Source organism: Magnolia sinica, chromosome 2 (assembly GCF_029962835.1).
Source record: "Magnolia sinica isolate HGM2019 chromosome 2, MsV1, whole genome shotgun sequence".
NCBI lineage: Eukaryota > Viridiplantae > Streptophyta > Magnoliopsida > Magnoliales > Magnoliaceae > Magnolia > Magnolia sinica.
In genome coordinates, this window is record NC_080574.1 from 23,313,612 (window position 1) to 23,328,381 (window position 14,770).

The 14,770-nt window shown below is 40.5% G+C and overlaps 1 protein-coding gene across 3 annotated transcripts in view; it reads left to right on the forward strand.

Moving 5' to 3' along the window:
* The window catches only part of LOC131236659 (uncharacterized), an 85,369-nt gene that overhangs the window by 17,139 nt on the left and 53,460 nt on the right, over positions 1–14,770 (forward strand). For all 3 annotated transcript variants that reach the window (XM_058233976.1, XM_058233977.1, XM_058233978.1), the window contains 3 exons: positions 305–580; positions 9,227–9,361; positions 9,443–9,568. In XM_058233976.1, coding sequence (XP_058089959.1) covers positions 305–580; positions 9,227–9,361; positions 9,443–9,568 — 537 coding nt within the window. The remainder of the gene's footprint in view (positions 1–304; positions 581–9,226; positions 9,362–9,442; positions 9,569–14,770) is intronic.

A 14,770-nucleotide genomic window follows, 5' to 3' on the forward strand; every position in this document is an offset into this window, starting at 1 on the left:
GGGAAGGAGGAGGTAAGTATGGATAAATAGAAAAGAGCAGGTAAGCTTCTTAAATCTTTCTCCAAGGTAGTTATCATATATTTCTTAAAGCTATGCATGTTTTTAGTTTTCATGTTATTTATATATAGTCATTCCCATGTTACTAAGTGTTTCCCTTACAAATGAACTATTGAATATTTGAACTTCTATGTTAACGTGGTGAGATGAGTTTCTTCTACATCTGCTTGTCAAGGAATTTTTTCTGGGCAAAATCCAACTTATAAAGTGACAAGTGTAAATTTTTTTTTTCTCAATGTGTTTGCAGGAAAAAGAAAGACAGGTTCATCTCATTCGTAGTCTATTCCACCGCCAGTTGTCAGTTCCACTTGCCGACTCTAAATCAACGGTTCTAGCCTACAAGCTATGGGAAACTGAACAAGGAAATGTAAATGATGTAAACTCTGATGACTTGGATGGGGTTCCATCCCATGTTACCTCGGCATATCAAAAGGCTGTGCAGATGTATAATGCCCGTGTTAATTATGAGGATCAACTTTGTAATCCTGATGCATCTGATGTGGATAAGCTTCAGCAATTTATGGTATAGTTCATATGTGGCATATGAATTAGAAATGTTAGAAATGATATAGTTAATCTCTCTCAGGAGCAGCTTCACTTTCTGAATAATTTTAATATGGATGCTTAATCTTTTGGTTTATTCCTTTCTCTTTTTAATGTTTCATTCTTTTTGACTTATGACTATCAGGATAGGTGCCATTTTCTATTTATTTTTTTCTCCTTTTCCTTCTTCAAGTCCCTCTGTCCAATCTCTGTTATTCCATGTCTGTATGTGTGTATGAAATTTTTTGAAACACACACACACACACAAACATTTATAAGATAAACATGTAAGTTGTAACAATTTTGCAACACATGGTCTACGGAAAATTTGATTTTAAAAAATTGAGTTTTCAAAATGCTATCACTTAAACCTACAAGCCTGAAGTACCACCACGCATGCATGGACGTGCACACACACACACACCATATATTTCTTCCCAAAACACCCTAAAAAAATGCAATAGGGAAACTGTCTGGCCCTAAAGCCTTATCCTTCCACCATTTGATTCAATGCCTCCACCTCCTTTTTCCTAGTTGACCTTTTGAGGAAATCATCTTCTTCGCTATTTTGGTTAAATGCTAAATTCACTAAGTTTGGGTGTCTCCAATAATATCCCGTGTATTAATTATGATACAATTCAACAATCACATAACAGATCTAATGCTGCCTATCTCTACCCCATCAACATCATGGCTTTGGATATAGTTGACCCTTCACCAACACTAATGATTCATCGTCATAATCATCTAAGCCTTATCCCAATTAATTCGTGTTCACTAGCACTAATGATTCTATTGAAGAATTTTGTGTTCTTGCCCCCTCTTTATGGCAAAGCGTTTGGGGCCTCTGTTGCCACATAATTTCCACCTCCTTAGCCTTCCTCTTGAATTGATCCCATAGTTTCTATCTTTTGGTGTATCCTCCTCTGATAGCCACATCCTTCCTGTTAATCTATTGAATGTTATTAAGGATCTTGATGTTACTTACTCCATCATCAAATTAATTTTCATTCCTTGATTTTAAATTTAAGGAATTTGAGTTTCAATGCAAGCCTCCGATCAATGGCGTTGCTTATTCCCTTGATAGGGGAGCTATGCCTCGCCCCTCTCCTTGTAAGTTTGTATTGGAAATTCTTATCCATTTCCTTGATGGATTTTTGTAGCTTTTAGCAGTGCAAACTTTTCTTCTAATAAAATTTTTATTTGATAAAAAAGAAAGCCTCTCCAGATGCCAGCTCTCCCTCCCCTAATCGAAGGATCCCCGCCATTTTTTTAACATTTCGCACGATGCCTTCCAGTTCGAGTCACATTGTTTTCGACTAATGGAGTTGGATCCTAGGGATCCGACATAAAATATAGGAGAATGGGATAGGGATTAAAAGAGTCAAGGTACCACACTTTCCATGACTTTTGGGTAGTGGGCTTCCCGATCTCACTATAAGATTTGGATGTCGATGTCACTATTGTCACTATTGTCTTCCGTGAAGTAGATTTAGATATGGTGAACAAGTTAAGGATGGTGATTACTTGTTTTGAGGTGGTTTTAGGGCTGAGGCCGAACATTAGGTATTTGGAGAGGGCAATATGGCTTTGCCGGGGAAATGGTGTTGGTGATTCGGGACTGAGAAAAACTTGATGTGGAGGCATATAATTGCAGCTGAATATGGCTATGAGGAAGGGGGTTGGTGGGCAAGGGAGTCTTCTTTATATAGAGCATCTTCAATATGGAAATGTGTAGCAAGCGTGAAGGCTAAATTTCAAGGGGTTGGGTTTTCTCTTGGAAATGGGGAGTGGATTAGATTCTGGAAGGATGTGTGGGTGGGTGAGATTCCCCTCCTATTCTCGTTCCTTCGTTTGACTCATCTAGAGGTGGAGTGTGACATAGTGGTCTTTAGATGTTTCTTGGAAAAAGGGGGGCGGCTCCTTATTGAAGGGATTTAAACGAAGAGGAAATTGAAGACCTAGCTATTCTTCTGGACATGATCCATCTCTCTACTCCTTTACTGGGGGTGAGGGACAAAATGGTGTGGCGCAAGGAGAGCTCCGGTTGCTTCTCGATTTGGACTTTCTACAAGATGCTCAGGTGTCCTATGGAGGAATTAAATGTCGCCCCAACTTCTCTTGTCCTGCACTATGGGGCCTCATTGAAAGTGGCGACCTTTGTGTGGCTACTTGGGATGAAACATGTCCTGACTATTGATAGTCTCTAGAAAAGGGCGATGGTGATCCTGAATGTTCGCATCATGTGTATGGAAAATGCTAAATCAGTGGATCTTTTTTTATTCATTGTCCTTTTGTTCAATCAGTATGGGCCAGCCTTCCAACTCATTTTTTATGGCATGGGCAATGTTGGAATCTATTGCAAGTTTGCTTATTCAATGGCACAGGTGTAGCTTGGGAATCAGGAGAGGGTGGTTGGAGATTAATCTTACTAGCTGTTCTATGAACCATTTGGGGGTGAGAGAAATGAGAGATCTTTCAACAACATAACCAACTCAGTGCTACAAGTAGTGTGGAGGGTGAAAGTTTGTTTGGCAGAATCCTTATCTTGTATAGATTCTTTAAAGGATTGTAATCGTGTTCTTTGAATGGGTTGTCTTTTTGGTGCGCCATTGATGCAGGACACATGATTTAATCTAATCATGCAACATGGAGAATGTGAAAGGGTCCATAAAGTAATTCAATTAACAAAAGATGCTAACCCGCCACGTAATTAAGAGTAAATAATAGGAAATAAAATCTGATTTAACCTAAATCACATGCCCGCATGCTAAGAAATCACATAAATTATTTAAAACTAGGCCTGATAGAAGGATATAACTTCCGATTTAGCATAGGCACGTTCCACACTCAAGGGGCTGACTTGTAGGTTCTATGATTAGGGTTAGGAAGCGGAAAATTATGTTAATGGGAATTGAGGATTTTGGAATTAGGGTTATTTTAGAACTTGGGAAAAAGATGAAATTAGGAATAAATTGGGTGATTAAGGTTTTAGATGAATGGAAGTGAGGGATTTTGGGTCCTCAATGGTTAATTTTGGTTGGGGTTGAAGTTGGATGATGAAAAGTTGAAGAAAAAGATGATTTGAATGGTTTTATATGGGAAGGAAAGAAGAAGTTTTTGGGAAAATACCTCTTTTAGATAGAAAGGAAGAGAGAAGGAAGATGATAGATGGAAGCCTTGCATCTCCATTGAATGCGGAATGAAATCACACCACACCCAAGCTCCAAATCACATGGAGTATTCTTCAAGCTCCCCCCCCCCCCCCTTTTTTTTCTTCAAAATAATGGCATTTGGGCTTCACCCACCCCATTTTCTATTTTATAGTTTTAGAAAAGACCTTTTACAAAAAGGTGCTATTAGATAAGATTCTCAACATAAAGACGCTTAATAAATTAAAAGCCGTTCCTAACTCCCCAATGTCAACACAAATATAAGCTATACCAAAAATAACAAAGCATGTAAATAATCTAAACAACTAAACTATTTCGTGGCTCATGGGAGTTCATGATCAAAATGTCCAATGATGATGATCCAACGGTCCAATCATCGTGTCCATTAAACTCCTGTATGCAGCCCGCATGCATATTCCTAGTGTGAGGTCTTCAAAAATGCACGAACATGCACCTGAGGTCTTTAACGTCACTAGGAATGTGAATCGGGGCAAGTGGGCCCCATCTAATGGTGGTCTAGCCATAAAGGCACTGGCTCAACCCTCCTCTAGTATGGTGCTCGGATGTCCTCATCAGCCATCTTGGCGCGTTTTAATAAAAGTTTCAATTCCTTTCAAAAAAGAAAATCTCCAAGATTTGGAACTTATCAATTCATGTTGACATTGAACTACATAGTTATTTGTCCAAGTATAACATGCACCCCCAAGAGGTAAATTTACATAATCAAATTGAAATAATTGAAATTTGAATAGGATATGTACGTTTTTGACAATCAAACATCCAAGAGATGCCACAAAATTGATAAATAAGCCCAAAATAAATGAATGGAGCAACACATGTTAAGGAGAAGTTGAGCAACTAATGCTAGAAAGCAGAGCAACATGCTAAGGGCCTGTTTGGATTTACATAAACCAGTGTGTTGTATTGTATCCATCTACTGTTCATGTATATGTTTGACCAAAATCGATATACATCCACATTCATGGAAGACAGTCTAGTGTTTGGATAAGATTGCTTGTTGGGTAAGTATACAAATATGTCCAAGTAGTCAATGTTTGGTGTGCCGTATAGGCCGTTACGGGGCCGTAAAGGTCGTTACGTAAAGGTAACGGTGGCAACCGTTATACGTTATGGGGTTGTAACGGTCGTAACAACTGTTATGGAAAAAAATGACCTGTAATTGCCGTTAACGGCACGTTACATATACTATAAAGGCCATAATAGCCCCGTAATGGTCTATTATGGGACATATAGGTTTTGCATACTTTTTAATCAACATTACGGGGTAGATAAATGTTTTTCGGAGGTTTTTTCAATAAATAAAAAAATAAAAAAGAGAGTCCGTAACGGCCGTTATGGGGCCGTAACAACAGTTATGCCTGTATTGTAAAGGTAGCGGTGGTGGCCGTTACGGCCACCGTTACCGTTATCGAACACCTTTCGGATACGATGTATATGGGCTACATAGTGTATATACCTTTTATATTGAGGCCAATACGAGTAGAGGTTTCCCACTGCCCGGTTTCGATGGGTTGATTGTCAGTGCTATGTGGGCCCCACAATGATGTCTGTGACGCATCCATGCCGTCCATCTATTATGTACTTGTCAGATTGTGAATTAATTAGGCCCTTGTAGCCAATCGATGCCATCCGCCCATTTATGATGGGGCGCATATAGCATCCACCATCAACAACGGATTGAGGTGAGATAGGTAATCCGATCCACTCTCAGCTTCTACTACCTGTGGAACCCATTAGGATGTGACCCAGTGTTTTATTCCGAACATGCTCAAGTAAACGAATAGGAGGATTAGAAGTTGACAAATTGTGAGAAAATGGAAAGAAGTAGATGTTTAAAATTACAAGTTGTAGAAACGAAGAACTACTGATTGGAAAATCGATCCAATCTGATACTCAGTCGAACCAGTTCAAATGTAAGTCCCAAAAAAAAACTTGAGTTCGAAGAGGCAGGTGCGACCTAACTCCTGAGTCAGGTCATTTTTTTTAGGAGAGAAGCGCGTCGCTACAGATTCGGGAAGGAGGACACCAGTTCCTGAAGGATCTGGTTTCAGACCTCCGATCTGGGAAATGAATTCCCAAATCGTCCCGATCCAACTCTCCGAAACGAGTTTCGTCTATAATATGAATCGCAAACCTTCGAAAGAGATTCGGAAGAGGTGACTGACCACATACAGTAGAAGGCGGACGATAGGGAGAGATGAGGGAGTAGCATGCAATGATCGTCCACAGATGCAACTTTCTTTCAGAAATCGAGTTTCTTACCCAATACTGCATCATGAGTGTGTTGTACTGCATGATGCACAGGCAACTGACGATACTGCATCGCCATCCATTAATATTCATTCCGTGAGGTATTCGCGGAGATGGTAGACTCCGGATTTCAACTCTGTATCAAACATAGTATATGGCATATTTCGACACTTAATACAATACAAAACAATCCCGACCGTCAATCCAAACAGGGCCTAAAGCAACCCATGCTATATAATCTTAATAGAATTCAATCAATGATCCATGTTTTTCATCTCATTTATGGCAATATATTTAATAACCTTATATATATATAAATCTGTATTTAATCTTTATATAAATTTGTATTTAATGCTAAAAGCCAAGGACAGAATTGTATTTGCTCTTCCAGACATTCTCTAAAGAATGAAGCTAAAAACAACTAAGGATTCCAAATTAATTTTGACTTTCATGTGCCAGCCCAGCTGTACGGCCTTGAATAGGCTATACACGCCCTACGGTTGTGTATAATTCCATAGAATAAGTATTGCATGATGCATACAACAATTAAATACCATCCCCTTGACATAAAGGGTCCAAACTACCAAACCCTTGACATAAAAGAGTCCAAAGTACCAAACCCTATTTGGCCTGTTATATTCAAACATATGGTACAAATATGCTGTAGGGTTGCACATATAAGGCTTATTTCCAGCAACCTTATTTTATTTATTAAATTTTTTATTTTTAAAAGGTAATGAGAATTTGTTAAGAAGAGTGCCAAGGAAAGCTAGGGCACAGAAATCTACAACCCAAACATGAGAGGTAAATTACAACCAACAAGGGGATTTGAACAAGAGGCCCATCCCACAACATCTAGCTTTGCCCCACTAAAAACCTCTTGCTATGACCCACACCTATTTCAAAAGCATCAATTGCTCCTCTCTCCCCAAATTGCCTATAAGCTACCATTAGGACCAACTGCCACACTGCCCTTTTTTCCTGATCCCCTCTCCATGCCAAGCCAAAAGGAGATCTCTGATAATCCTTAGCATCACCCATGAAGCTTTGAAGAGATCTAGAAACCTCTCTCATACCTTTTGCGCAAAAGGGCAATGAATGAATAGGTGATTAACTGATTATCCATCTTCCATGCATAGCATTGAAATGTTGGGTAGCACCATCGGCCTTTTTTGACGGTTAGCTATTGTCACCCTCTTCCTCTCCACTAACCACACTAAAGCTGCAACCCGGGGAGAGGTGCTATAAAACCAAACCTTGGATGTGCAAACTCTTTTTTCTATTGAGGAGCTCCTAAGCATCTTATAGCATGAGTAGATAGAGAAGTGACCTGACTCGTCTTTCTTCCACACCATCGCATCCCTCTCCCCCAAGGACGGGTTACACCCTTGAAGACATTCCTGAAGCCTTACGAACTTGCCCACTTCCCCGTCTAACAAATTCCTACGACAAGGGGGAGACCAAGTAACTATGTCTGTACATAAAGAGAAACATCGAGCAATCAAAATATATTTTTCTGGTGAAAGGCGGGCTAACCTTGGAAACTCATGCCGGGGCGAATTCTCCCCAGGCCACACATCTTCCTAGAAGCGAATTCTCTTCCCATCACCAAGAGAAAAAGCTACTCCCTTCCCCAAACTTAATTGCCATGCTAGAAACTGCCTTCCACAACCTTGATGCCCTATATAGTGAGGAATCCTAAACCCAACGTCCCCCTTCCTGATATCTGTACTTGCTTCCAATTACCTCTCCGCAAGCTCCGTTCTTCCGATCCAAACCTCCACAGCCATTTCCCAAGCAGCGCAAGGTTCATCTTTTCCAGGTCTCTTACCTACCCCCCCTCTGCATGTCTTGCAAACCTCTTCCCATGTCAACAAGTGAAAATTTTGCTTCACTTCTGAGCCACGCAGTAGAAGTCCTGCCTCAACCTCTCTAATCTATCCAAGATAGACTTTGGACACCTAAAGATGGACATGAAATACAACGACAGATTTGACAAAGCTGCTTTAATTAACGTTAGCCGGCTGCTGAAGGAGAGATACCGACTCTTCCATCTTGGAAACTTCCTTGCAACCCTTTCTACTACCTCATCTCATAGGTGCTTTGCCGGTTTTCCAATACTTAATGGTAGACCGAGATACGTCAAGGGGAAGGACCCCGCGTCACACCTAAAGACTTCCACCAATCTCCCCACCTCTTCCTTGGACATGCGCACACCTAGAAGCTCATTCTTCATGATATTAACCTTCAATCCCGTGACCACTTCAAAATATCTCACAATCTTCCTCAAGTTATCCACCATATCAACCTCAACACCGCGAAAGTGGATGGTATCATCAGCGAACTGAAGATGAGAAATCTAAAGACCAGTGTTTTCCACCCTAAGCCCACGCCAACAACTGGTTTATATCCGTGGACATTTAAGTTAATGCCACTCTAAACTTGTATTTCAACTAGATCTCTTCATAGAATAGCCACCTAAGTACTGCTAGGCAAACATGTAGCTGTACATGCTGTTTGATTGCTATGCATGCCGTAAATCATGCATATGGGTGATATATTGGAGCTAATCATGCAGTCCAATTGGTTCCTGACTTTGGACTATTCGAAGGATTTGTGGGCCCCACAATCCAATGGTGACTTTCAGAACACCATTGGTCACTTACTCACTTGTGTCGTCAAGATTGACCTTTAACATGGGATGTGTGAGTTGGGTGCATTAATGTTTGTGAAGCTGTCAGACCACAGTAGAGTATTTGTGAAGCTCTCAAACCACAAGACACCACTCCAAACTTCGTGTCACTCCAATGATCAATCCGATGGTTGATAGTACACCACTGACCGCACCTCAACGACAGCACAAGCTAGATGAAAGTCTGAATGATAGATCACCCTTAAGGACAACAAACCAATCCTCTGGGAGGCGAACACAGATCATGAGTAGCCAATAATCTTTAGGGGAAAAAATTGCTCCTAAATGATGATAATCAACTTCTAGATACAAAGCGTAGCATCTAGAAGCCAAAACCCACCATCCAATAGGCATAGCACCCACATAATGGGCCATAATAAATCGAGCGATAAAGAATGATTTAATCTTCAGTTGGTATGAATTGTATGGCTTTCACCATATTGTTTATTCTTTTAGTTGCTTGGAACTTAGGGCCATTCCTTTATTGCAGAACTACATAAAATTTGAAGAGTCTTCTGGTGATCCAGCTCGTGTTCAGATTCTGTATGAACGTGCTGTTGCAGAATTTCCAGTATCAAGTGATCTCTGGCTTCGTTATACTCATTACTTGGACAAAACTTTGAAGGTTTTATCTGCACCTTTTCTGACGTGACTTGTTGGAGTCAAATAATGGACTGTATTGGAGCTGATACTTCTTTTATTTCAGGTTCCTAATGTTTTGAGGGGTGTCTATTCAAGGGCCACCAGAAACTGTCCCTGGATTGGAGAACTTTGGGTCCGTTACATGCTTTCCTTGGAGCGTGTCGGTGCTCCAGAGAAAGAGTTGTCTGCTGTATGTTTCAGTGCCATCTTTTTTTTCCTCTTTTAAAATTTCCTTTTATTTGAAATAGAGTATACATCTATTTTGAATTGATTAGAGTGTAGCTTGTTTGTCTTACTTCCGAATGATTCTGAATGTTGACTAATGATTCTGAATATTGACCAAGTCTTTGGTTGTTTAACTGTGTCCTGTAGTTGTTGTCCCTTGATTGCTTGGGTATGCTAATATTTGATGCTTAGGTGTTCTTCTGTTTTTATCAAATTTTAGTTGTGGAATGGTCACTTTGAACTATTTCTTTGTGTTAGTCACAATTTAGATTGTTGCAAAGCAGGTTAAAATGTAAATTTTGAAATATCAAAGGATTCATTCTCATCATCATGAAAGAAGAGGGCATATCTTATCAATGGGAGGAAATAATGGCAATCTCTGTTGACGTGTTTATAAAATATATATTAATTGGAAAATAAGTATGCAAGAAAAAAAATGGATACAATAGATGACAGATGGATAGTCTATTGAAATTCTCGAAAGATGGAAGTGTAAAAGTTATTTTTATTAATTAATAATTGATTCCCATCTAGATATATAATAAAATCTGAATGGTTGAAATCTTACCTTAGGATTGTGTGCTCTTAATGCAAAGAGTTGATGCTGTTCCTTTTGAGATTGAGAAGGCATCTCCTGAATCTTGATCTATCCCAATAAAAGAGTAGGACCAAAGCCACCAAATCTCTACACTAAGGGCTGTAGGGAACTTAGTTGCAGCCTTGCAGGGCCCTTCTAACTAGGTGCCACTCTTACCTCAAACTCTTGCTCTTGCTCCCACTTCCTACCTATTTGTACTCGCTTATATTTTGAAACAAATGCTTCCCCATTCTAACACCTGAATGTGTTGCCGCTTTGCTTCGTGCATATATATAGTAGAGAATGGTTAGAAGAAGGTGAGTTGTTGATCAAATGGGTCACTTAAAGGAGATGGGAAGAGATAAGAGGATGAGATCCCTCTCTCTCTCTCTCTCTCTCTCTCTCTCTATGCCTCCCCCCCTCTTGCTAAGTCTCTTCTCTGTCTAGGCATTGGGATGTCCAAACATGGGGAGATGGGAAAGCTTTTGGCTCATGGTCATATTCCCCACTTTGGGAATTGGATCTATATATATATATATATATATATATATATATAAAGAGTTCTAGGGTTTTATGAAAGCATATGTTTTGGTGCTTTGCCACCCTATTGACTTAGGGATTGCCCTATATCATTAAAAGTCCGCCTTCCTATCTAATCCACTCACCCAAATAGATCAGTGTCCTTTCACTAACTATGACATCCAATCTTAGTCTCTAAAACCCAATGCAAAGCTCTAGAATGAACATCAAAAGATCCGATCATTGGATTTCCATCAAGCTAGATAAAACCAAATTTACAGTGAAAAAACCATATTTATAGCGAAACAAAAGATCCAACATTGGAAATTTTAATGCAGGGACATTTTCACATCGTGCTCGAGTGGGGGTGGGCTGTGTGAAGTGGGGGCACACTTCGGGTGGGCAGCTCGTGTGAGGCGGGTGGCTCGTGTGAGGCGAGACCTATGTGAAGTGGGGCCCCCAAGGGTGGTTCAGCCGATGGCCTAACTGGGGCCTAAGATAAGGGATTGATTCGCCACGCTCTATCAGTTCGAGCTTTTAGAGCAAGTGGTTAGTTGTCCTACATCAAAAGTGGTATTGGAGCGGGAGGTTTTTTGTTCGAGACTCCTCACTGGGGGTGATTAATGCTTGTGCATTTTCACACTAGGCTTGAGTGGGGTGACTTGTGAGAAGTGGGGCCATACTCGGGGTGGGCGGCTCGTGTCAGGCGAGCCCCATGTGAAGTGGGGCCCACAAGGGGGTTCGGCCAAGGGCCTAATCGGGGCCTGAGATAAAGGGATTGATTAGCCACGCTCTATCAGTTCGAGCTTTTAGAGCAAGTGGTTAGTTGTCCTGTGTCAAATTTATTGACAAGTGGATCCCTTATTGAAGTACATTGGCCCTCAAATAAATATTAATGTGTGGATCCAATAATACTTGTTTAGCCACTACTATAGCATCAAAGGTGCATCAAGGCCAACGCATCAAGATCCTTGTAGTCCCTTTGCAATTTGAGATTTGAGGACAAGTCTAAGCTAGTGATGATCAATTTGATTCAATGCATGCATGATGGGCACTCTTGGTTAGCAGACTGGATGTAATCTAACATGGATATCCAATCACGCGTAGAACGAGGTCCTTATGAACCAATGAACATGCTTACTCCCATGAACAAAGTCCAATTGCTAGTAAATACTCGATAGTGGAAATTATTACATCCCGCCTCGTTATTGGTTCAAATCACACAAGATGGCCACAAGGTATTTCTGGGCTGCCCTAACCTACTGGGTTGGCGATGGATATTTCAGGTACTCTAAGAATTATGGATTCTCAACTCTCCACGGAGATTCCCTATAACCCCTTCATACGTCCAAGTTTCCATTAAGAATTAATAATAAAAGCATATAGAAAATGGGTCAATTATGACCCTGTTCCATTCATCAACCAGGTCACTAATGACCTAGTTCCAATCAACAAAAAGAATTAATCGTCCAATTGGCTTTCTAGGGCATATAAAACCAATGTACTTGTCATGCTTGATAATAAGGTAGACCATTGGAAGCTTGTCAATAATGTTTTTATTTGTTCGTTGCAACTCGCACGTGATTGCTAATGGATGCTTGCAATTTTGTGATTGTTTATTTGGTCCTTCCCTATGGTGCTTTTGATGTCCGTACTATCAATACCTTTGTCCTAGGGATGTCAACGGGCCGGGGTAGTGCTGGGTCAAGCTCTGTCCAAGCTCGGCCCACATCGTTCACCATAGGCCTTAACCCGGCCTGGGCCCGTGATGGGCCAAAATAGTCCAACCTGAAATGTTTATACTGGGCCCGAGAAAGAGGAGGGGTGGGTGTTTTTTTTTTTTTTTTTTTTAAAAATTTAAATTTATAAATTTTAGATTTTACAAAATTGCCCTTGCAAACCATAAAGGGCTGGGCTGTTGTACATGGTCCAAATCGGCCTGATTAAAAATGGGCATGAATTTGAAGCCCTAGCTAGGCCTGCAGGCTTGATACTCCAGCCAAGTCCAGCTTGAGGCGGGCTAGGCCGGCAAGTCCTACGGGCCAGCCCGGCCCGTTGATGTACCTGCTTTGTGCAGGTTCTTTTTTTTTTTTGGCATCTACTCAAGATTTGACCATCCAGACATGATCCAATCATTCAGCATTTTTCTTGGATAGTGGTCCATGGTAATGTGCTTTTTACCTTAAAAAAAGGTAATGTGCTTTTTGTATGAGAACATTCCTCATTACTCTATTATGCATCATGTTTGATTCCTAAATCCTAGCTACCATACACCGTATACTCTATGCATCCAGTCTCATGTTGATCATATTGTGCCCCTTCGAGTAGGATGGTTATTACCATTATCCTTATATTTTGAAAAAAATGAAGCGACAAATGTTTTGAGGTCTTGTTTGATACCTGGGAAATTGATGGAAGTGGTTGTAAAGGCAATGCATTGTAAGTAAGAGAGAAATTTGCAGAATTCCAGATCACATGCCCATCCAAATATGGTGTTTGATAAAGAGATGCAAAATATATGGTCCCATCTCAAAGTTCAGATGCCTCATTTGATTGGTAGCTCACACAGTGGGCATACACACACCTGAAATGGCCACCTGGTGGTCTACCATATATCCTAGAAATGTCTGGGTTGGTACAATGTGCCGCTGCAAATCTCTTCGTAAGCACACTCTTGCCTGTGTGTGCACACATGCAAACAACTTGAAACAATCGACACATCCAAAGGATCATTTTGGGTGTTATTACCGTCCCATGGGCCATCTACACTAGGGCCATGACTCCCATGTCCAACCTGTACATAATGGGCATGTTAACTTGTTTACTTGTCTGAAAATATATAGATAAAAACATACCTATTTCCTACAACAAGTGGGGGTAATTACGAATTATACGAGATACACTTGCACCCAACGTGATCCAAAACCTGTTTGAAGCTAATTAGATACATTTTTACCTGATCAAAGTAGCAGTGTTGGCTTGAAGGGACCACCAGAGCCTTCAAAATATTAAACCAATATATCTGTGTACCTTGCCAACAACATCCAAAATAGTACCAGCTATCTGTCCAAAACGCCCATGAGTCTACAGCCTAATGCCACCACACAGAAAATGCACATCGGAATGGTCACACATCAAACACACTCACGCATAACCAAATCCAAACGTAAAATATGAACATCACACATAGAAGACGAATAAGAACTTCGATTTCTCCAGGCTTGCCGACAGGCACCGATGCTACATCCTTGGCCGACTGGTCAATGTGAGAAATTGGATGATGATACGATATTGCGGGATCGTTGTCTTCTATAGCAGCGTCTTCGCTTTGGGACAAAGGCTTCATAGCAGAGGTGAATGTCCTACTAGTTGTATCGATAGGAACTGGCACACCCGTCTCATCGGTCCATGCATCTAATGCGTCCTTGTAACTTGAAAATTTCTTATGATGGTTGCCACTGTAACGGTCCACTTGTGCTTCTGCTTCCTCTCAGGTTTTGTATTTTCCTGGCTTCCTTGTAGCAAACACAACAAACACAACGTAGTACTTAGGCATGGCATACTTGTTAAGTCAATGGTTGATAATGAGTATGACAATAGGTTTGTTGCCTTTGTAACATACATATTTGAAACACTCCAAATGCACTCGAAAATACTCTAATCCCAAATGCTTGACCGGGAAGGTGGGCCAATGATGTGAAGACGTATCTAGAAAAGAGTTATTGCAGGCAGTGTTTGAAGTATCGGTATCGCTACAAGTTTCGCCAGCTGGGGATACGGAAACAATATCGATATCACTGATAACCGGAAATGCGGGAAAACATGGGATAATGATTGAAGTGAAACTTCAGGATATGCTAAAATACACATATTTGCATATTTAGAAATAATAAAATTGCAAAAAGAATATTTACACAATAAATTTCCATTTAATTGGGTCTTAAAAGCATGTGTTGTCATAAGAAACAGTCTAAACATCCCATTGATCCCATGTAACTAAACATCCATCGATATTGCAGAATATCAACAACGCACAATATTTTGCCAAGAAATCATCAAGAATTGGAAAGA